This window comes from Sander lucioperca, chromosome 12 (assembly GCF_008315115.2).
Source record: "Sander lucioperca isolate FBNREF2018 chromosome 12, SLUC_FBN_1.2, whole genome shotgun sequence".
In the NCBI taxonomy this organism is placed as follows: Eukaryota; Metazoa; Chordata; class Actinopteri; order Perciformes; family Percidae; genus Sander; species Sander lucioperca.
In genome coordinates this window covers 8,611,299-8,631,887 of record NC_050184.1, presented here as the reverse complement: position 1 = coordinate 8,631,887, position 20,589 = coordinate 8,611,299, and the positions used below count along the sequence as shown (strand labels likewise).

The 20,589-nt window shown below is 41.1% G+C and overlaps 2 protein-coding genes across 6 annotated transcripts; one reads left to right on the top strand and one right to left on the bottom strand.

Moving 5' to 3' along the window:
- The first annotated feature begins 617 nt into the window (after positions 1 to 617).
- ybx1 (Y box binding protein 1) lies at positions 618 to 5,618 on the top strand. Of its 4 annotated transcripts, none has more exons than XM_031286917.2 (8): positions 618 to 892; positions 2,734 to 2,797; positions 3,056 to 3,089; positions 3,177 to 3,266; positions 3,370 to 3,723; positions 4,086 to 4,183; positions 4,539 to 4,825; positions 5,271 to 5,618. In XM_031286917.2, exons 1-7 carry the CDS (start codon positions 787 to 789, stop codon positions 4,777 to 4,779), a joined length of 987 nt encoding a protein of 328 aa, XP_031142777.1. In that variant the 5' UTR covers positions 618 to 786; the 3' UTR covers positions 4,780 to 4,825; positions 5,271 to 5,618. The 4 variants fall into 4 exon arrangements, with proteins under 4 accessions (XP_031142777.1, XP_031142778.1, XP_031142779.1 ...); XM_031286918.2 differs by having other exon boundaries at positions 619 to 892; positions 4,086 to 4,171; XM_031286919.2 differs by having other exon boundaries at positions 620 to 892; positions 3,370 to 3,660.
- Positions 5,619 to 5,691: 73 nt separating this feature from the next.
- On the bottom strand, positions 5,692 to 20,371 carry arhgef16 (Rho guanine nucleotide exchange factor (GEF) 16). 2 transcript variants are annotated; one of them, XR_004899056.1, is made up of 16 exons: positions 20,171 to 20,371; positions 18,398 to 19,031; positions 17,762 to 17,813; positions 16,623 to 16,786; positions 16,098 to 16,154; positions 12,915 to 13,075; positions 11,322 to 11,474; positions 11,103 to 11,232; positions 10,157 to 10,231; positions 9,939 to 10,031; positions 9,627 to 9,778; positions 8,542 to 8,724; positions 7,873 to 7,943; positions 6,752 to 6,853; positions 6,292 to 6,598; positions 5,692 to 6,137 (listed from the first exon to the last, which is right to left on the bottom strand). XR_004899056.1 is itself a non-coding variant. In XM_031286914.2 (15 exons), the coding sequence occupies exons 2-15, from the start codon at positions 18,962 to 18,964 to the stop codon at positions 6,459 to 6,461; spliced, it is 2,100 nt and encodes a 699-aa protein (XP_031142774.1). In that variant the 5' UTR covers positions 18,965 to 19,031; positions 20,171 to 20,371; the 3' UTR covers positions 5,692 to 6,458. The 2 variants fall into 2 exon arrangements, 1 of the variants encoding a protein (XP_031142774.1); XM_031286914.2 differs by having other exon boundaries at positions 5,692 to 6,598.
- Positions 20,372 to 20,589: the final 218 nt, after the last annotated feature.

Below are 20,589 nucleotides of genomic sequence, written 5' to 3'. Positions count from 1 at the left end.
GAGATAATTTTAAAGCCGTGCTGTGTCTTTTCAGAAAATGTATGGCTCCGTTTAATGCAGGAATGGTATAATAATTATAGCTACCATGTTTTGCTGTAGCCTATCTGTACATTTTGTTAAAATCCGTTAAATGAAGACACAACCAAGCAGACAGTCCAAAAGTGTCACGGGTTTATATTATTATCCTACGTTAAACATTGTGAACAGACCGAAAAAAATACATATCTATCCAATGATGTATGAAAAAAGTAAATTAAATATAAAACATAACGTTGCCTGTGATACATAATCAATAAGTCAATATCTTACTCAGGGGCTACAAAATATTATTCTTTAAAATATAACTGTGTGCGTTCACGTTTTTGTCATAAAGGTTAATGTACCGATGTATAAAATTGAATTCAAGTGTCACGGTTATCTGTCTGGCTTTGACATCACTATGGGGCGGTGAGGATGGACAGGTACCTTTCTCCTTTAGCCAATCACTTTTAGCAAACTCTTCCCTCAACCGAAATAGGCAGTTGTCTCAGCCAATAGGAACGCGTTTTATGTTTCGCTACAGATTCCAACCAATTCGAAGACTAGTTGGGCGGACCCCCGACCAGGAACATTCCCCGGCTCAGTATCTCATTCTGCCCAGTTCGATCGGCAACGGGAGCGGAAAGAGGAAAGCAGAGAGCCCGAAGGCAGCAGCCCCCACCACCGCCGGCCCAGGTTACCATCTAGCACCGGGAAACACAGCAGAGAGCCGCCGCCGGCAGAAGCCAATACCAACCAGGAGTAACCATGAGCAGCGAGGCCGAGACACAACAACCGCCGCAGCCTGCTGACGATGTGGAGAGCCCATCCAGCCCGGCAGCCGCATCTTCCGCGGGGGATAAGAAGGTCATCGGTAAGACTACTGGAAATGAGCTAACAGTAGTTAGCTAGCTAGCTAACGTGGTTTGGGTCATAGAAGAGGCGATGCGCAAAAGCGGCGGTTGCAAACGCTAGTTAACCGTTGAATAACGTTAACAATCTGATAATGCCATTAACTTGCTTAGAACAACGTTAACGTTATTTGAAATTGACATAACCAAATAAAGGTTACTTCTGCTAATAGCAACGTTAACTGTCTGACATCCCTGCCGCTTATGTATAACAGGTGATATTACTGTTTAAATTAGTGTTTAAATCTGGTATTGACGGGTGAAATACATGTCCCTTTGCTGCCAAGAAGCGAAACGTTTAGTCCAGACGTTAGCTAACGTTAGCAACACACATTTCAAAATGTCAGTTGGAATATGGGTCATCATAGCTAGCTTTACAACTAACTGCCTGGTAAATTGTTTTATATCAGTTGTTAACTATGAACTGTTTCTCCAAGCGACAATTACTTCCAATCAGAATATATGATTGGCAAATGTAGCTAATCCTTCAATTTCAACCGGCTAATCTCTCCTGTTCATCGGCCTACTAGCTACCTTCCGAAAGCCGCCGCAAAAATACCATGTTGCCGACTTTCCGTCACATGCACGATCGCTGGGGTTGCCTCAGGATTCGTGTTTCTACGGTAACGTTAGTGCCACTCTTCACACATCTTTAAGTAATTCGACAATATTAGTTGACGTCGAGACGTTAGAACGTTACCTATAACGTTTTAACAGTTTAACCACACGTCACGGTGGAACACGACGTTATTTCATACTGCTCACTTAGCCGGCCACGACTACTATCGTGGAAAACAAGCTAACGTTAGCTGTTGGCCGTCTCTTTGTTCACACGAAAGGGGTTGGTTCCGCGTTAGTAGTTTTTTTTTTTTTTTTTTTTCAAAAATAGTCGAAACACCTCCACAGACTCGTGCCCAATATAGTTGTTAAAACGATCATAGCAAGGTTGGTATATAGCTACATCAATCCGAATACAACTATCAATGGTTGTCGGATTTTACTCAAAATGAAGGGCCTAGCCACTTAACAGCAACGGTAGCTCGTTTGCTAACGAAGCTAGGGTAGCTATTTACATGGCTGAAGGGGCAACCCAAAATGTCCGCCGAATGATTCCACGGATTTCTTTCGCAATTTAGCTAGCTAGCTAGCTAGTTATTTGTTCGATGAAAAATATTGTAACGACGACACATTTTTTGCATACGGTTTGGTCTTAATATAGCTATGCTATCTAATGTGCTAGGGTAGTTTCCGCTTGCTGGCTTTAATCCAACCACATGGTTGAGACCCCGTTAGCTACTATGCTAATAAGCCAGCTGTGATCGCTGCTTGCTAACGTATCCGGGTGCGACATAACCACGTGTGAATGCTCAAGTACTGAGCAGTGCGGCTCAAAATGTCAGTGATCACAGCGTAGTAGTATTATTACTAGATCAGTCTTTAATATGCCATACTACAGGAGCTCTGTAAGACAGAGGCACTGATCGAGTTCTGCATGAGAAATGGCGCAGTCATTACTGGGTCATAATGCTCCTGGTTCATACCTCACACCAAGTGCAGCTGGCACAGAGTGACAGTTGGGAGTTAAATATAACTTCCACATTATCTGGCCATGGTTAGTTTTTCTTCATCTGTCCTTATTTGATTCCCTTAATGTTTCTCGTGGTAAAGGTCTTGTTAAACATGGACAAGCTGGTTGAAAGCTTTTCATCTATACTCACTCAGTATGTTATCTTATCAGTGTAACTTTGAAAAGGCTCAAGTTTAAACTTGGTTAATGATTTTGTTTTATTGTGTGTCATTGCAGCAACAAAAGTCTTGGGTACAGTCAAATGGTTCAACGTCAGGAATGGATATGGTTTTATCAATAGGTAAGTGGACTCCACCCCCATCCTGCTTCCTAAAGACCCTGATATCATCTGTGTGTGTGTGTGAAGGAACATTCCCAATCCTATTATGGCTTTGATTTGCTTACAAAGCTGACCAGACGATTTGTCTGCTTGTCTCCGTGCTGTTGTTACACGCAGTACTTACAAGAATTGCAATCTGTTTGCAGATACATTGTTGCATTCTGTGGCTCAGCAACGTACTGCTATCTAGAAATAACAGGGTTTATTTTTTGTTTTTAGGAATGATACGAAAGAGGACGTTTTTGTACACCAGGTAAGTTGAAGGTAGTGTTATTTTCTTTATTTTTAAATTATGATGAATTAAAAAAAAATCTCACATATGCACTATTCATGATTTTAGACAGCCATCAAAAAGAACAACCCGAGGAAATACCTTCGCAGTGTTGGAGATGGAGAAACTGTGGAGTTTGATGTAGTTGAGGGAGAGAAGGTAAGATGTGCTTTGGTTGGTAATTCAGGTCCAACGTTCAGATTTTAGTTGGCAGCTATTAAAAAAATACACATCCTTTTTTATTTAATTTTTTTATTTAAAGGGAGCAGAGGCGGCAAATGTCACTGGCCCAGGAGGCATTGCAGTCCAAGGAAGTAAGTACGCAGCTGACAGGAACCGCTATAGGCGCTATCCCAGAAGAAGGGGCCCTCCCCGTGGTGGAGAATATCCAGAGAACTACCAGAGCGACGGAGAGGGTGAGCCAAGCAGCGGAGGCAGCGGAGGTCGTGACAAAAGCAGCCGAGATGGGGGAGAAAGTGCCCCTGAAGGAGATGCGCCACAACAGCAGCGAAGGCCCACTTACCCTGGAAGACGGCGCTACCCGCCATACTTTGTACGTAGACGCTACGGCCGCCGGCCCCCGTACACCAACGCACCACGTGGAGAGATGACTGAGGTACGCCGTCACAGGGCTTCTATCTTGAAGCAGGCACCCAGCAGTCCCAGTCGGGACCCATGATATGTTGATGTCATACACAACACCCTCTCCTTTCAACACTCACGTGGTTGCGAACAAAAGATCTTGGTGTATCGGGGGTCCGGCCAGTATCTTGCATATTGACTCAAATAGGTTCCTAATCTCAGCTATATTGGAGCTACCTGATGTTGCTCTTCTATCAGCCTCAACATTAAATGGCAAGCTCGCCAGTTTCAATTACAAGGACTGTACACTATGTAACAAATGTTCAAAAGTTTGATTGCCTACGTGTTCGCTTTGGAAAAAGCGACGTGTCAGTTGTTTGATCTATTTGCTTTCAGGGAGGCGAGGGTGACGAGAGCCAGGGAGGTCCTGACCAGGGCAACAAACCAGCGAGGCAGAGCTACTACAGAGGCTTCCGACCAAGGTTCAATCCAAGGTTTGCATGTTGGCTTCATTGACGCAGGGCCGCAACAATGGGAGAGTAAAAGCACTGGGCTGTCTGAATTTTAGCCTTGAGTCCACCAACTTAAATTTACCTCTTAAACAAACCTGAATAAATAAATGCTACCTGTTTTGGCCAGAGAATCTCTCCTTTTATTGCAGCCTAACCTCAAATTGCAGCTGTGCATTCAAATTTTGCTTATGTACATCTTTTTAGTAGCAATTGTCTTGTGACTTAAGAAGTGCATCTCGTTTTAGTGGATGTATTCTTTGCATGATATCACCACTTCTTGGTCACTATGTAATTTGTGATTGTATATGGCCCCCTGCTTTTTGCTTGTTCACTCCAGGGGTCCACCCCGTCCCAGACCGGTGCGGGACGGAGAGGAGGACAAGGAGAATCAGGGCGGCGAAGGTGGTCAGAACCAACAGCCCCGCCAGCGGCGCTACCGCCGTAACTTCAACTACCGTCGCAGACGCCCACAGACTGGAGGCAAACCTGGCCAGGAAACCAAGGAGGCCAAGACAGGAGGTGACCCAACTGCAGAGAAAACGTCCGCTCCCGAGGCTCAGCAGGGTGGGGCTGAGTAGGAAAGAACCTGCCCACCGGCACCTACCATCTTTTACCATCGTCCGGGTGAGTCTATGGCCACGTGGTGGCTGATCTGAGTCCTTCTTGATCATTTCCATTAAGCTTCACATAAATCTGGATTCAGACAGAGCCAACAGTAATTACAAGGAAACGTATTACATTAAAATGTAATAGCTAAGCCAGCTAAATGAGGCTGGCTAGCTTGTCATTTGCACTCCTTAGGCTCTAGTGGATGATCCAAAGCATGAGGTAATGCAGTGGATTTGATAAAGCAAACTGTCTGGCACCATAGAGCCCTCGCTATTGTCTCTTCTCCATAAGGGCAGCAGCTTTAGGCTTTGGATTCTTTTTCTGCTATCTGGTGATGATGATGATGATGCACATTTTCAGGCAACTCATGGTGCAGCATGCTACATGACTAAACTCAAATGATTGAAAATGCAGCATACAGATTGAACAATTGACTCATTTGCAAATTTTCTTTTCACAGTTTTTTTGTCAACAAGATGAAACATCAAACAAGATCTGAGCAATAAAGATTTGACTTGAAGATCGTCACAAGCTTGCACCATGCATTTGACAAGATTACCACCGATTGCCTGCAGAATCTATGCAGACTTGTTTTTTTTTTTCCATTCTTTTTATGTGACAGCTACAAAAACGTTTTGGGGAAACAACAAATGTTTTTCTAAATATGTCCTAAGTTTTTACACCAAATGGTTTTTAAAGAAAAAATGGAATTTGATATCTGGTCAGTTTGACATTTTTAAATAACTTTTTATGTATTCAAACATTTTAACAAAATGCAAGCTCAAATAAAAAGTCCAGAAACCAGGAATATTGTCGTGTTGGCTTTATTTTTATATTTCAAGTATGCAGGCTCTAAAGACAAATTCAATTTTTTAGTTACATAGAGTAACCTACAGTAAAGTTGAAGTGTTTTTATTTCAAATATGAATATATTTAGACAAACCCAACTTCGTATGATGCAATAAGATTTTTAATCAACCAAATTCAATAACTGTCAAAAAATGGCATTTATAATGGTAAATGTTTTGCCAAAACTTTGAAACATTTTGTGGTCACATTTTCTTTACACCAGTATAACAAAGAACCCTTCACATCATCTTGAAATTACACTAACACAATGTGATCTAACAAGAAATGCATCCAACATTTAGCACTATTATACATGCAACTTCTGAAACTATAGTTTATGTAGACAATAAAACAGGTCCTAGACTGCATCTGAGGCTCATTGTTTACTATAGCAAGTAAGTTTAAATTTACATTCACACCAACAAGGAAATAACAGGGTAGTGCTGTACAAGTAAAGATGTCCACGGTTGGCCAGTAAGTTCTATCTGTTCTTTATTGGCTGCGCATGTAGAAGGTGGACAAAAACACCCATATACAGTTTTTGGTTGAGATTTAAGTGTTAATCCAACCTGCTTTAAAATAATTGTTTGGACAGTCTAATGGTAGAATACCAAAACATGGACACTAGCTGGATTCAACCCAGCAAACTTATGGTCACATTGTATTCATCTTGGACCACTGGGATACCAGGACAGCATAAATGGCCATTCTTGCAACGCTGTCTCAACAAAAACTGAACATTATGAGAGTCACCAATCTACTGGAAAGTGTTTGTTATTTTGTACATCCTGAGAGTCCCTCAAACATTGGTCTCTTTGCGCAGGCGCTTCATGCGTTGCACATTGTTCTCCATGGCTGTGGGGTTGGTGATCTCTGTGGCACAGGTAGCAGGAAACCAGCCTCTCTCTCCATCTCGCATTCTCTCCCCATAGCACCAGACTAGGAAGAGCAGACAGTTTAAGGTACCTTTTATGCATTCTTGCATGCTTTATATGAATTGTAGGAGGCGGCTCATTTGATTGAGCATGGAAGTCTGGTTTTGATGTATTACAGGTAGTGATGGAGGTAAGTGCACACATAAAGGGACCTCACCTTCCTCTTTCTGCAGCAGGATGACAAGCTCAGCCTGTTGCAGCCCCAACTCATCCGGCTCCTTTGGCATGTAGGCTTTGGTGGCCTCATACTGTGGCAGACCTGAAACACATTCCCATAATGAAATGTGATTCATAAAACCAAAGATTTTATAGAGTATATTTTCCTATATTTTTTTTTTTTTTTTTTTTTTAAATAGCAATTTGTATGTGGTTATTGGTGAATTAAGAACCATGTTGTCAGTACTGAAAAAACATCCTGTATTCACTGCTGAATATCTACACAGCACATCACATTACTTCCTGAAATGTGTCATATTCCCCTGGAAAGGCACACCCTTTCATAACGATACCAAATATGCAGAGCATACACTCACTCTTAAAACTAATGCCATTACACAAACAGCCACTGTGAGTGCTGCCTATGTGATGGTTTTGTTTTAAATATGCCATTAATAGAGGATTATAAGGCCGTGTATTTGTATGAACATTATCATGTCTTTAAATATGATTTTTTAAAATACTGTTATGTTCTTCCGCCTATAGACCTATAGTACACTATAGCCTAATGCACATGAAACTGCATGATTGCTCCACATCTGTGTCTTGCTTTGAAAGTTGTTCTGTGCATGTCCAAGGCACATTTGGCACACACAGTAGGATCACAGAGGCCTACATCTGTTAAATTTACAGTAGAGGTGCTGTACTAGAATGTTTTTTTTTCTCCATTTGCCGCATTTGGAGTCAAATGCAGTTACATACAAATTATGTTCTTTAAATGTATTTTAAGTAATTGTAAAACATTGTAAACCCAAAGTCAGGATTCACATAGATCCAATAAAATGTTAGTAAATAGTTTAAAATAAAGAAGGGAGAACCTATGCAGCTTTGATATGTGTGTGAATAAGATTGCATTTAAAATGGAAAATGAATGCAAACAATCTGTTTTCTGTGCAGCACACTGCTTCCCATGACAAATGAATTATTTACACATGAAAGCTAAGAGAACAGATTTGTCATTAAGGGCCACTTTTAAAGATTACACGTAGACATTGAAAACTGGTCAGTTTCAGAGTTAACTCAAAGAGTGACTCCCTTGGTAAATAAAGCATGCTGACTTACCATCTTTACAAGGGGAAACTCCTGCCTGCTTGTGTTCTGTAAGAGCAACTATCCAACGTGCCCTGTCCTCCCTTGGCAACAGAAACAAACAAGCACTGTTAAAGATGACTCCAAAGCCAGTGTTGTGAGTATTGTACGTGTGATAACACACAAGTCTGTTTCTTGTGAGTGGACTTCATGCATGGGAGTATTTTAGGTTGCCATTAAAACTTCTGTCAGTAGAGGGAGCCACACGCAAACACCTTATTTGGTTTACAGTAGGGATTTTCCATGAGCCATGATGGCATGAGGTTCCACTACAGCCTCACAGCAGGGGATAGCTGCCCCTAGCCATGCTGCACCACGGCCAACCCGTGACGGTCTCCTCTCTTTAGTGAATATGATTTGGAATAAAGCACAAGACCAAGTTTCCTAAAGGCCACCATAACCATCAATATTCAGTGGTAGCAAGACTGTGTTTGCATTTATGTATGAACCAGTAGTTGACAGAAAGAGGTCAGATGTTCAGCAAAAATATCCAAGTGTCCCTCCCTCCAGATTACCAGATTAAATTAATATAATAATACTGATATATACCTTGTGTTTTTAAATATAAATCCCCGCTTAAGGAATAACAACTATATATGTAATGTACAGTTCGTGGCTGACGGGAGCGGAAAGCAGCGGTACCTGGACTCAGCCACCAGGGTCATCTGCTCTGCTTTCCCATCGCTGTTCCTGCTCATCAGCAGCCTGAAGGAAAGATGGTTGCTGGGGCTGTTTTTGGGAGGCGAAGATATCCGTCCTTCTGCATCCTCCCCAACCTCCACATTTTCCAGAGTAGCGTAGTCCGTCACCACAAAGCTCTCCTCACTGGATAAACAAATAGTTTTTACTCATATTTTCTTTTTACAGGATATCTTTAATCAAATTGTGCAGGAGCATTCACAGAAATAATATCATTTTAAATGACAATTTTTACACATAGTATAGCTAAACCCAGCTACTATTTTACTGTCTATGTGTGTACTATTGACACATTCAAACCACATTCCTTTACTATCTCCTAATTGCATTTCCTATATATTATGACCTGAAGACTGGGTCCCAGTGTCAACTTAACAACCCTGAAATGACTCCAGTGTTGTGGGCAGCTCCTTCCTCTGTGTTGACATTGTTTGGTTTCTCCCTAACTCAAAACAGATAGCTGTAGTCTGTCGAGCTGACACGCTGAATGCAAGATTAAAGAATCTCAAGTATGCACGCACCACATCCATGCTCTCTCCTTTCTCTGTCCCCTTCCTCTCCTCATTTCACTCTGTTTCTCATGTTCCCTGCCTGTTAGCAGCTGGACCTACTCAGTGTCCACATGAGCTACCAGGAATAACCCACAAAGCTCATAAAATGCTTCAAAATCGGGTTGTGGTTCTGAAGTTTGACATCTATAGCAGCCCCCATTGTATCAGATGCACGACTAGTTTCTTTCATTATCTAAAGTGAGAGCGATTTGATCTGTTAAAGATATACGAGAGTCTGGTAGGACCAGGCTAAAATAGTGCTACAGGTAAAAGGAAAAATATGTATTTTTGATCCTTTTAAATCATTGTGATTATGTTGACATACCGGAAAATATCTGCAGATATTTACGTGAATTCATATGAAATTGTCAGTTACATCCGTCAGTCAAAGATTTGTAAAAACCTTTTCCCACAAAACATTATTTTAGACTCTATGTGAATAATAGTCATAACAAACTGTATTTTAGTCCTACTGACCTCTTCTTCTTGGTGACGATCAGTACATCATTGAAGAGAAACAGGTAGTAGCTCCTGTTGCTGAAAGCCCTCCAGATGCTCAGCTCTTCAGTGCCGAAAGCTAGCTCACCACGCTTCTTCAGCCACCGCGACGACGACACCAGAGGAAATGGCTGTGAGGACACAAGAGTTATCAGTCCAGGTTAGTAAAGTGAATCTGCTGCATCATTACTACATGAGGGGAATCAGTCCAAAGCTTTATCCAAGTTACATTATGTTCCTTGCTTTTTACAGTATATGTACATCCATAGCCAACAACAAACAAAAACTTGCCTTAATTTTACCAAAATCCATCTGTTTCTGGATGGTGTACATCTGCTCTGTCCTCTCCATTCGCCGAGCTCCATCATTGCAGCTATTGACCAACTGTTGAAATAATACAATCACAACAACGACATAATGATAATCACAACCTTAAAAACACATTGACTTCATAGCTCACTCTCAAGTAAGAAATGTAGGGCTGAAGCGTGCCTTCTTAACATCTCTACCTTACTGATGGCGTGCAGCGCCCAAACAGCAGCAAAGTGCTCTGCTGTCGTGTCTTGAGTTTTCTGGCTGATCGTCTGTGAGGAGAGAACAAAAAAGGTATGAAACTTTCACAGTACCAATTATGTACTTCAGTAGACAAAACAACCTTCTGCACCACAGTACATGCCACAAAGCTGAATCTGGAGTTCCTAAATCATTAATAACTTATTGTTTTAACTCTAGTGAAAATGCACATATTCAAAGTTATAGTTGTGTCTATAAACATATGGTTTTATGTTTACCTTTCTCAGCCCCCTAAAATGTGTCTCTATGGTACACAAGTGTTGATGCTTTTAGATTTCGATGCATGTGCATCTTTACAAGCTTTTATAAATAAACAAAAAACAAACAGTTTTATAAAGACTGAATAAAGACAGAATTGAATAACATGCAGATAATGTGGTGAATGCATACTTAATTGTTGATTTATTTCTCCATGTCTCTGCTTATAACTGCTCTGTGTGTTTGCACATATCAAGAAAATGGCTACTATAAGTGCTGCTTGGCTGTGTTTTGTGGCTTGCTTGCTTGCATGGCTACGTGTACTGAATGTGGATACTGTTGATGTATTAATGCACTAATGTCTTGCTGCTTCCTGTTGCTCTGCATGGCGTCTTGAGAATGCTTATTTTGTTGCTGTTGCTGTCTTGTTGTCTTCGGTCAGTAAATGTTAATCTGTCTTGCTGTTTTCTGGTCTCAAAACATCTCAACAAAGGACTACAGTAGAAAATTAGCTGGCTGGCTAACTCTGGCACATTTACAGAAATGTGGATTACAGTGCGTTCTACTTTAAAAAAAATGGAAAAAGGAAGGAAAAACGGATAAAGCGGCCCTCAGGCTCCTATTTTCAGCTGCTATGTGTTTTCCAATGAGTCGTCCATATACGAAAGTAAATGTTGAACTGACATCCAGCAGCAGTGGCAGTCTGGTGACTCGCTGCATGGGAAGGATGAGGAAAGAGATCATGGGCAGGCCTCCACATTCACGGCTTCCTTCAATCTGTTTCAGGGCCTCTTTGAACGCAGCGTTACTGGTCCTAAAAGACGGAAAGAAAGAGAGAAGTTTAGCTTGTGCTGCCGTGTTACTGCAGAAACTCATCTTGTTACGGGTTGTTCTGCTGCTCACAGCAGCTTCTGCAGCGTCCTCTGCTGGAAGGTCTCGTTGGAGCAGTAGACAATGTAGGGCTCAAAGTGGTGGGCAGCGTGATTCTGAACAATATCGCTAATGTCCCGGATCACTGGGTTGTCATAGTGACGCCGTTCAAGGTCCTCAAAAAACCTGAAAATGGAGAGAGAGAGAGAGGAAGGTTAGTAAAGAAGTGAAAGGACTGTGTTTTTCCACCCACGGACTAATTACCTGAGCAGGACACACTTTCACTTTTAAATATAGTAACAGTAGTTAGTAACATTTTCAGACAAGCACATAGTGTATGAAGTGTTTGGCTCTAGTTGGACAATTTATGGGTTACACTATTGTGTTGTGGCTGCTGTAATACATTTTATTTGTTTTTTGTTTTTTGCAAAGTGGAGAATGTTGTATGTGGACATTGGACTGGAAGCTGTGGAATTAAATACAGTTGTATTTGTGTCATGTAATTCCGTGTGGAATGGGCCACTTAGTGGCATGACACGTAAATAAAAATATCAGTCAATCAATCAATATTACAATCTAATATGAATTTACAACAAATTGTTACCTTGGGGGTTATAAGGTTTTATCTGACTGTCAAAATCAAGTCGGTCAAGTATACATACTGTATTAGAGTGTTTACATTCTGGTGTCCCTCTTAAACTTAAGTAGTGTTTGTTTTAATGTTAAGCAATGTTTGTAACTGTTGTGTCACCGGAAGAAGACATTTTTGAGCCAAAAACAAACTGAGGCATCTTCTGCCTTCTAGTTTCACAGATCTTGTATTACTTGGAAACCGAGAGCAAGATGATCAAAGATAGAAGGTCACTTCTTGTCTTGCTGCTAAAACTGGATCTATTTTTATTCCAAACAATGTATACAGTATTGCACAGAGCAACACAGGCTGCTACATTATCATCTCAAAGCCTGGGAATACAGAGCAGCTAGGCAGCAGAACCAGTTTGACTAGCGTGTTTTAACATGTTGATGGAACCTGCAGGTTACTAAAGACATGGTGAGGGCAAATACTCCACCTGAAACTTTAACTCAATCCATTTTCTGCTTGGAACCAAATCACGTTAACTCTATGACAAAACACTCAATTCAGCCTCTTTTAAAATCTTTTGATACTGCTTCACACACTGAAAGCATCATCGGATCCTTTTTTTTTGGTATGAGGCGCTGAACCTCCCCCACAACTAGTTTACACACACACACACACACACACACACACACACACACACACACACACACACACACACACACACACACACACACACACACACACACACACACACACACTGCGTTTCACTATCTTTGTTGGGACCCGTCATTGAGATAATGCATTTCCTAGCCCCTTACCCTAACCTTAACCATCACAACTAAATGCCTAACCTTAACCCTTACCCTCACCCTAACCATAACCTAATTCTAACCCTAATCCTAAAATGTCTTAACCCTCAAACAGCCCTTTAAAGTTGTCCGGACCCCACAAGTATACTGTATTCCCGGTTTTTGGACCCCATGAGTATAGTTAAACAAGAATACACACACACACACACACACACACACACACACACACACACACACCGTTTGCTGACTTGGTGAATGACAGAGATGTTGGAGAAGAGGTGGTGGTGCTCTGTGGCCGTCATTGTTTTCCTCAGAGCTTCACTACTCTTGAAGTGACGCACCAGGATGCCCAGGCTGTGCAGGTACGAATGCTCTGATGTGATGATCTCAAAAATGGCCTGTCAAAATGATCACACAAACCCAAATAAGTGTTCATGTGAAGGAGCAACTCACATTTGCAACATGTACTGTACTTTCTTTTCAGCTTTAACTTAAAAAAAAACACTGTGGTGCTCTTACTGTTACTGTATGATAGTCTGTTATTTTTTTTAATGAAGGTTTTTAATTTACTTTATGTTAGGGAAACCCACTTTTCGTCAACCTGCTATTTCACCTCTGGGTTAGTCTATATCCTCGACGTTCCACTTCCGGGATTGCTCCGGTGCCGCAGGAAATTCCGCCGGATGCATATGTCCGTTTCCTTCTGCTTTCTTTGTGTTGGAATTTTAAACTCTGGTGGATTTATGACTTTGGTTGACTGCTCCTCAGATCTCTGCATGGTAAATTGAAAAAGCTAGCTAGACTATATGTTTAGTCTGAGTTTTCTCCTCCACGACTATTTTACAGCGGTGCAGAGCTTTCCCATGCCCATGACAATTGTGATTGGTTTAAAGAAATGCCAATAAACCAGAGCACGTTTTTCTCCCATCCTGGAATGCTGTGTGGAGTAGCCAGACCATCCTCCGCTCCGCTGTGTGTGGATGGTATGGCAAAGCGAGACTACCTCTGGGTAATTTGGTGATTTCCTACATTTCTCAGAATTTCCTTTAACAACATCCAGATGAATGGCCTCTACTTTCTGCACTTAAATGTAGGGTTTACTCAGAGAGGAACAGAGCAAAGTAGTGATGAAGTCCTTCAACATCAATAAAGTGCAACAGACAAAATAAAACTTGTGCTGTGACTGCAATGCATTCTGGTCTATTGAGGCTGCTGTTGGTGGATAATTCTGCATCTCTGCTATCCCCTATTATTATATATTATTATTATTATTATTATTATTATTATTATTATTATTATATGAAAAACTTCTCCCTACATGTTTAATATTGGAGCAAAATTGTGAATCTAGGATTTGATACTGAGTGACATGAAAAGCACACATTAACTGCTGATGTTTTAGACTTATCCATTATTCATAGGAATCAGATGCATATACCAGTAGAAAACAAAACATATCAGCAGTGGTTAATTTGTAGCAGTGTTCAAAGTATTTTTTTACTGTATGACAGTTAGTCTCTACTGTTTGTGGTCAGGATCTTAGGTAAGCCATCAGGTGGCGATGGTACATCTTACACACCCCTTCACATCCTGTCAGGTGATTGGCTCAGACAGGACCAAAGGCTAACTTAAGAACACTACTTCCTGAAAATATCTCATCCAACATTGATGTTTCAGACTAAAAGCTCAAAACATCACTAAAGAATAGTAAATAATAGTCTGCCTGGTGAACCTGGTAAAGCGCTGTTTTGTATGAGCTAATGTGGGGCAACCTTTTTCACTACTCACATCTTCCTGATATTACAGCATGTCCACTTGAAAAGCAGTATGTTTAGTTCCTAATTTTTTTTTATTTCCACCTCATTTAGCCCTAAACTTTAACTAAATGTCTTAATGTCCCCAAAAAGAAGCATTAAAGTTGTCATCATGGATGCCAAATCTGAAGCACATTGCTCGAGCACTAAACTAAACCCATGAGAGGGACTAAAAGTACAAAAGAGCGAGACAAGTACCTGCTCAGCAGACGGACTGAGTGTGATCACACTGGGAGGGTGTGGCTTTATTCAGCGTCTACTAGTGCACACAGGATGGACCTTTGGTATTGACACAAGATCTGTTGTTAGACTGCTAGTATAGACACATTACAAAAGAGGAAAGCCACCCTCAGATCGTGTTACACTATCACATCGGTTTCACAGACCGAAACCATTAGGTTTTGGTCTTAGTCAATATATTGATGTTCAATTCTAGGAGTTATTTTGTAATGAAATGTAACCGCCGTTGTTGTTATGTGTCTGTGGTTTGAAATTTAGTTTCAATATTATAACTTTTTTTTACATTCCCGTTCTCACTGCTATAGGAACATGGACACTCAGACCACCTCCAAATGTGTTTTTTGAGATCGGATCTCAATGCGTCCTGAGACGGTTTTCACCTGAACTTAGAGCGGTCCACTTGTGATCCGATCTGAGTGATCGGATTTTAATACCAGGTGGAAACGGGGAAGAATGAGTTCTTCAAACTTGTTGCCAGACAATGTTGGCAAGTGTGGGATGAAAATGTGTGTAGTGTAAAGTATATTTTTAAGACACTTAATTTCCCTGAAGATGTAATCAGGAGTATCTTGGCTTGGGTTTGAATTTGTAACAGAAAGCCTGTATATCTGTATGTGTGTCGATTTAAGGAGTGGGCATTAAAGAGGCAGGTGAGGTCTAATGAAAGATGCTTTTGAGATATGAAATGTAGGATCCTGTGTTTTTAGAGCTTGACCAATAGCAGGGACTAAAAGTCAGGATATCTTGGCCTCTGCTACATCTTCTTTTTTTAGTTTGTTACTTCTAAGTCCCCGATATTATGGGAAGTGCAACACTAAATCGCTGGAGTACATCTTTGATAATTAATATTAATGATTACTGCTCAAGGTTTTTATTATTCCAGTAAACGTCTTTATGGTAATTACATGCTATGGCTGATTTTCCTCTGCAACTCAGTGGCAGAAATACAGAAACAACAAATATGTAAACAGAAACCAAACAATGCTGCTTAAAGTTTGGGGTTCTTAAATTGCACATTTGTTGCTGAAATGTCATAATGTTGCCATTGCCACTAACTTGAAATGTCTTATGTTTGCATCTCATTCTAATGTTTCAAGTCTACGGTCTATGAAAAAAGTTGGTATCTGTGCCTCTTATATTATAAGTTTATCTCCCTGTGTGACTTTTGGATGCTAATGCAAAATGCTGAGTGTAGTTTTTAGTGGCGTTTTTATTGAGATTTATTTTAGTATTGAAACATGGTCTTCAATTGTGTGGCATCAGAGCTGTCCTGCTTCCTATAGCACATTATTCCCTTGAATCCCTTCTGGGACATTTCTTTCTTGGCATACTTGGCATGCATACCTTCACACACGCATGCACTTACCTCTTGTCTCTTTCTCTCCTGTGGTGAGACCAATGTCAGGATACCGGTGTCCCTCACCTTTGTAAGAGATATAAAGAAAAATGATGTTAAGCTCCACATTCTGCTGTATATTTAAAATAGAGCTTGTTTTTAAAATTGGTCACAATTAAATGTTAACGACTCCAGCCTCCAGCTCAGTGGATATTCTGACATCTAGACCAAATATAGCCAGCATTTCCACAAAGGGTCATGGAGCGTGGTAGTTTATGTAGCAGCGAAACATGTAAGAAAGACTGTAAGCTTTTATATTGCAACCTTTTGAACAAAATGAAAAATTCAGCTGAAGGTTTAGAACAAGAAGGAAATTGGCTGTCAGTGTTTCTATTAAAGGAAGTGATGACTGAGATGGAATTATGTATTAGTACACTTGTATAATTATAACTCTATTACGTTATCAATTTAAACACATTTGCAGAATTCGACTTCATGCTGTTTTTTTCCTCTGTCTCAATGCTTACTTGTACGTCAGTGCAGTTAGAGGTTTACCTGTGGCAGCTGGCTCCAGGTGAGTTGTGCCGGCCGGTAGCTCTTCACTACGATGCTCTGGTCCTCCACGGGAGGCTCCACCACCACAAAGTCATCCAGCAGCTCATCCTGGTTGGTGGAGTGCAGCCCTCGCTCACGGATCTCCTGGTAGAGGCACGGCGTAGCTGAGGATCGCATCAACAAACACCACTTAAGTTTCAATCCAGAGTCTCAGCGTGCATTTTGGAATTTGGATTCACAGACAATATTCATGACTATAAAAGCCGGAAAACATTGCAAATTCTTCAAAAGCACAGTGAAATATATCTCTCACAACAAGCTATGTATATAGGATTCTGATGTTTTCACCCATAAATCTGTCAGCTGTATTGAAAGAAGTTAATTGTAGTTAATTTGTCAAGTGTAAAAAATGAAGGGCAAAATCAGAGTTGGTATGTGTCAACATAATAACATAAGGCTAAACCCTAAGGGAGGTGAGAATGCATCGGTTTAAAAAAATGCTGATAAGGAGTTAGATTTAAATGCAGGTTTCTGCCTGCAGTGTATCATTACTGAAATGATACAGAGACCTTTCAGTTAGTGAAAGGTCACAGGTTTGATTCTCACAGTTAAATGTGCAGGTGAAAGCTGATTATGATATTTAGAAATAAATTAAATGTTTTCCTAAGATGACCGCTCTTGCATCTTCCATTTTTAAAAGGCAGCCCCAGTGAGATATCAGCTCTAAAAGTGGACAAACAACTCTTCAATTAATTAAAGCATCTCAAGTCTGCATAATTATTACTTGGAAATTACGCACATTAAAACTGGAGAAGTGGCAGTGTCTGAAGGTACAGGACATCAAATGTCAACACTCAAGACTCAACAATCTGACATTTAGCATTCTGGGATCGTTCAGAGTGAATGATTTCCTGTTCTGTTGTCTCCTGTTGCCTCAAGGGATCTTCTCTCTCAACACAGACTTTATTGCACCCACAAACTAAGTTCAGTTGTTTTTTTACATTTCCATAGAGAAATTCTTCAACACAAAACTGCTTTGCAACCCAATAAAAAATAAAATAAACAGTTATTTCCCATCTATTTGTAGTATTGTTGCCAAATTTAGAGAAGTGGACCGGCTGACACATCAGTGAACATACCATCTTTGAAGGACCCATGTTGGTTCTGGTTCCTCTTTCTCCCCAGGAATCGCTAGAAGGGAGACAGCATTGCAGCCTAAGTTTAACACTGTGGAATGCATGTGCCTCAGTAATACTCAGTTTTTATTAGAGCTTTTTTTTCTCCAAAAAGTAATCCTCTCTTCAGCACTGCCTCTTTCTTCGATCCTTAAATGAAGAGTTTTAAAATACACTCTGGTAAAAAAAAAAAAAAAACTACGGGGACTTCCTCAACACTGGTACTGGTCTGGAAAATAGGAAACAGTTGTGGAAACATAGCATCATCACTATGACTAAATGAGAATTTGATAGAGGTCACCCAATGTTATTGGCTATGCTGGCTTTGGCCTATGAGGTTATTAAAAAAACAAAACTGCATCAGCTAGGCTCTGTTTTCATCTGCAGGACATAACTGGCATCAAAAGTGACACTTTCATTAACCAGTTGCTACTGATAGTAGCAACTGGTTAATGAAAATGTAACACTCCTAAAATCCAACAGATAAGTGGATACAATTATCTTTCTACAATACAAATTCCATTTAATCAACTATGAGTTTATGATAAATGGACAAAGTACAATACTGCCCTTTGGCCCCCAACCCCTTGACGTATGTACCTTGCGTCCAGTGCTGCGAGATCGACCAGGACTGGCTGCTCTGTCCTCCATAACCGGTTTCAGTGTGGCTGCAGGCCCTTGTTCCGACGCCATGGCTTCAATGTCCAGGCTTGTCACAGCAGCTCTGTATGACTTGTTCCTGCGGTTCCTCCTCAAAGCAAAGCCGTCTCCATCACTGTCATAATCCTCCCAGGACAAATCTGGCCCCTGGGTTGAGTGACGGCTCCGGGTAACACTGGTGGAGTTTTCCAGTCCCACTGGGAACGTCACCACTGTGGTGTGGTGGCGGTTTTTAGGCCGGCCGGCTAAATACTTGGGTATGAGCTGTTGGGTGCCAACCTTCCGCGCTGCAGGACTCTGGGTGCTCAAAACCACTGGCTGAGGCACCACCAGCCTTTGTACTACATCTTCCTGGGGCGTGGATGTTTCAGATTGGGGTGTGGGGGTGCTTTGGGACTGGCAGCAATCATCGCCAGGCTCAGATATATGGAGTTCTGTGGAGAAGCGGCTCACCAGAACCAGAGGGGCCTGGTCGCCCATGCAGCTGTCTGACTGGCTGTTGGCCATTGCGTCCTCCCACCGTCACCTCCACACAGTCTACTGAGCTCTTCAGCACTTACAACATTGAAGGAGTCTGAAGAGGAGGGGAAATTACAGTTTTTACATGCATAACCAGGAGAAGTTCAAACTACAGACAGGGAACATGTATAAACTAGCACCTTAAATGGAGACATGGGGAAAAAGCAGGGGTATGAGCGTCTCTTGTCTGGATGACCCTAAAATACTAAGAGTGACCTAAAATGGGGCTCCCAGGGCTGCTCGATTATGGAAATAAATCATGATCTCGATTATTTTGGTCAATATTGAAATCACGATTATTTAACACGATTACTCATTGACTTTTGGAAAGATGTTGCAATTATTGAACTTAAAAAAGTTTTTTTTTTAAAGTTAAACAAATCAAAAGTGAAAACACTTAGAACTGTGAAATCCCCTAAATACTATTCCCATTCAGAACACAAGACAATAAGCATTCTATTTGCAAAACGCAATGAGCAAAATAATCTTTTTACTTTTTGACGTTTTTGTGATCATTAAGAGCTTAAATCGTAATCGCGATTAAAATTTCGATTAATTGCACAGCCCTAGCTCCCAGATCTCTTCCCATTAAAGAATGGAGCCCAACCATTGATCAGATTCCACACTGCTGGACGGAGCAGCAGCCAGTTGTGTCAGTCCTCAAACTCATATCAAGGGCCTCGATCAACCCGTGACTCACAGCTCACTCCTACACTGCACTTGCTCACACAACAAGCACACAGAGAGACGTGCTCCAGCAAATCTGTGCGCCACAGAAACTACAAGAAAACTAATTCACACCTTGTTTCTGATCGATTCTCCAAACCTGCTCTGTGCAAAGAGCCTATAATGCCAAGTATAGACACACAGGCACGTTATTATGCAGGTCTAACTCTTATAAACATGTCATTATATTGAGTAGCTATTAAAATTACATTCATAACAGACAATAAAAGCAGCTTTAATTTCACTTTTAAAAGACATGGCATACTGATTATAAACCTATAGCAAAATTAGGAATTTGCTTATTTTTTCTGTTCAGTCGCAGTCTAAATGTCCAATAACTCCGCTGCCTGAAAGACGGATTAGGGTGGGAGCAAAAATGTCTGCCTCCCATTCCCATGGTTCATAACAGCGAGGGGAAACGCAGTTCAGCAAACACCGAAACTTTGAGAGGTTCAACAACTGCCTTACCTGCGTGAGGTGACCTTTCAAATTCCAGCCTTCCTATTAAATAATATGACAACTCAGTCCGGCGGCTCTCGGGCTGTCCGGTTCGTTGAGCAGGGCAGCAGATGTAGTCCTCCGCTCCCCTCTGTCACATATTTCTTCTGACTCACTTACTTCCTCTTCTGTTTGCAGGCGCCCATTAAACCGTGCTGCTTACGTCACCACAGGTGAGGCGTCAATCAATCACCGAAAAGTGCCAATTTAGATTGAAGCAGGCTTGCAGCTACGAAAGCAAGCTTTTTTTTTTTTCTTTTTTTTTTTTTTTACAGAAAAAGTTTAGCTGCTGTTTCTGTGACGATGGACTACTTCACAATCCGGCTTGGCCACATAAATAAAGCCATCTTTCAATCAAATGCATTAAAAATGTCAGGTAGAGTTTGTGT

What these genes read in the sequence shown, in the direction of transcription:
- ybx1 (XM_031286917.2), top strand. Translation starts at nt 787, where the DNA reads ATGAGCAGCGAGGCCGAGACACAACAACCGCCGCAGCCTGCTGACGAT. An exon ending in AGGACGTTTTTGTACACCAG is followed by an intron (nt 3,090 to 3,176) that starts GTAAGTTGAAGG and finishes TCATGATTTTAG; the next exon opens with ACAGCCATCAAAAAGAACAA. An exon ending in CACGTGGAGAGATGACTGAG is followed by an intron (nt 3,724 to 4,085) that starts GTACGCCGTCAC and finishes ATTTGCTTTCAG; the next exon opens with GGAGGCGAGGGTGACGAGAG.
- arhgef16 (XM_031286914.2), bottom strand. Translation starts at nt 18,964, where the DNA reads ATGGCCAACAGCCAGTCAGACAGCTGCATGGGCGACCAGGCCCCTCTG. An exon ending in CCTGGAGCCAGCTGCCACAG is followed by an intron (nt 16,155 to 16,622) that starts GTAAACCTCTAA and finishes TCTCTTACAAAG; the next exon opens with GTGAGGGACACCGGTATCCT. An exon ending in CGCTGCACGCCATCAGTAAG is followed by an intron (nt 10,032 to 10,156) that starts GTAGAGATGTTA and finishes TTATTTCAACAG; the next exon opens with TTGGTCAATAGCTGCAATGA.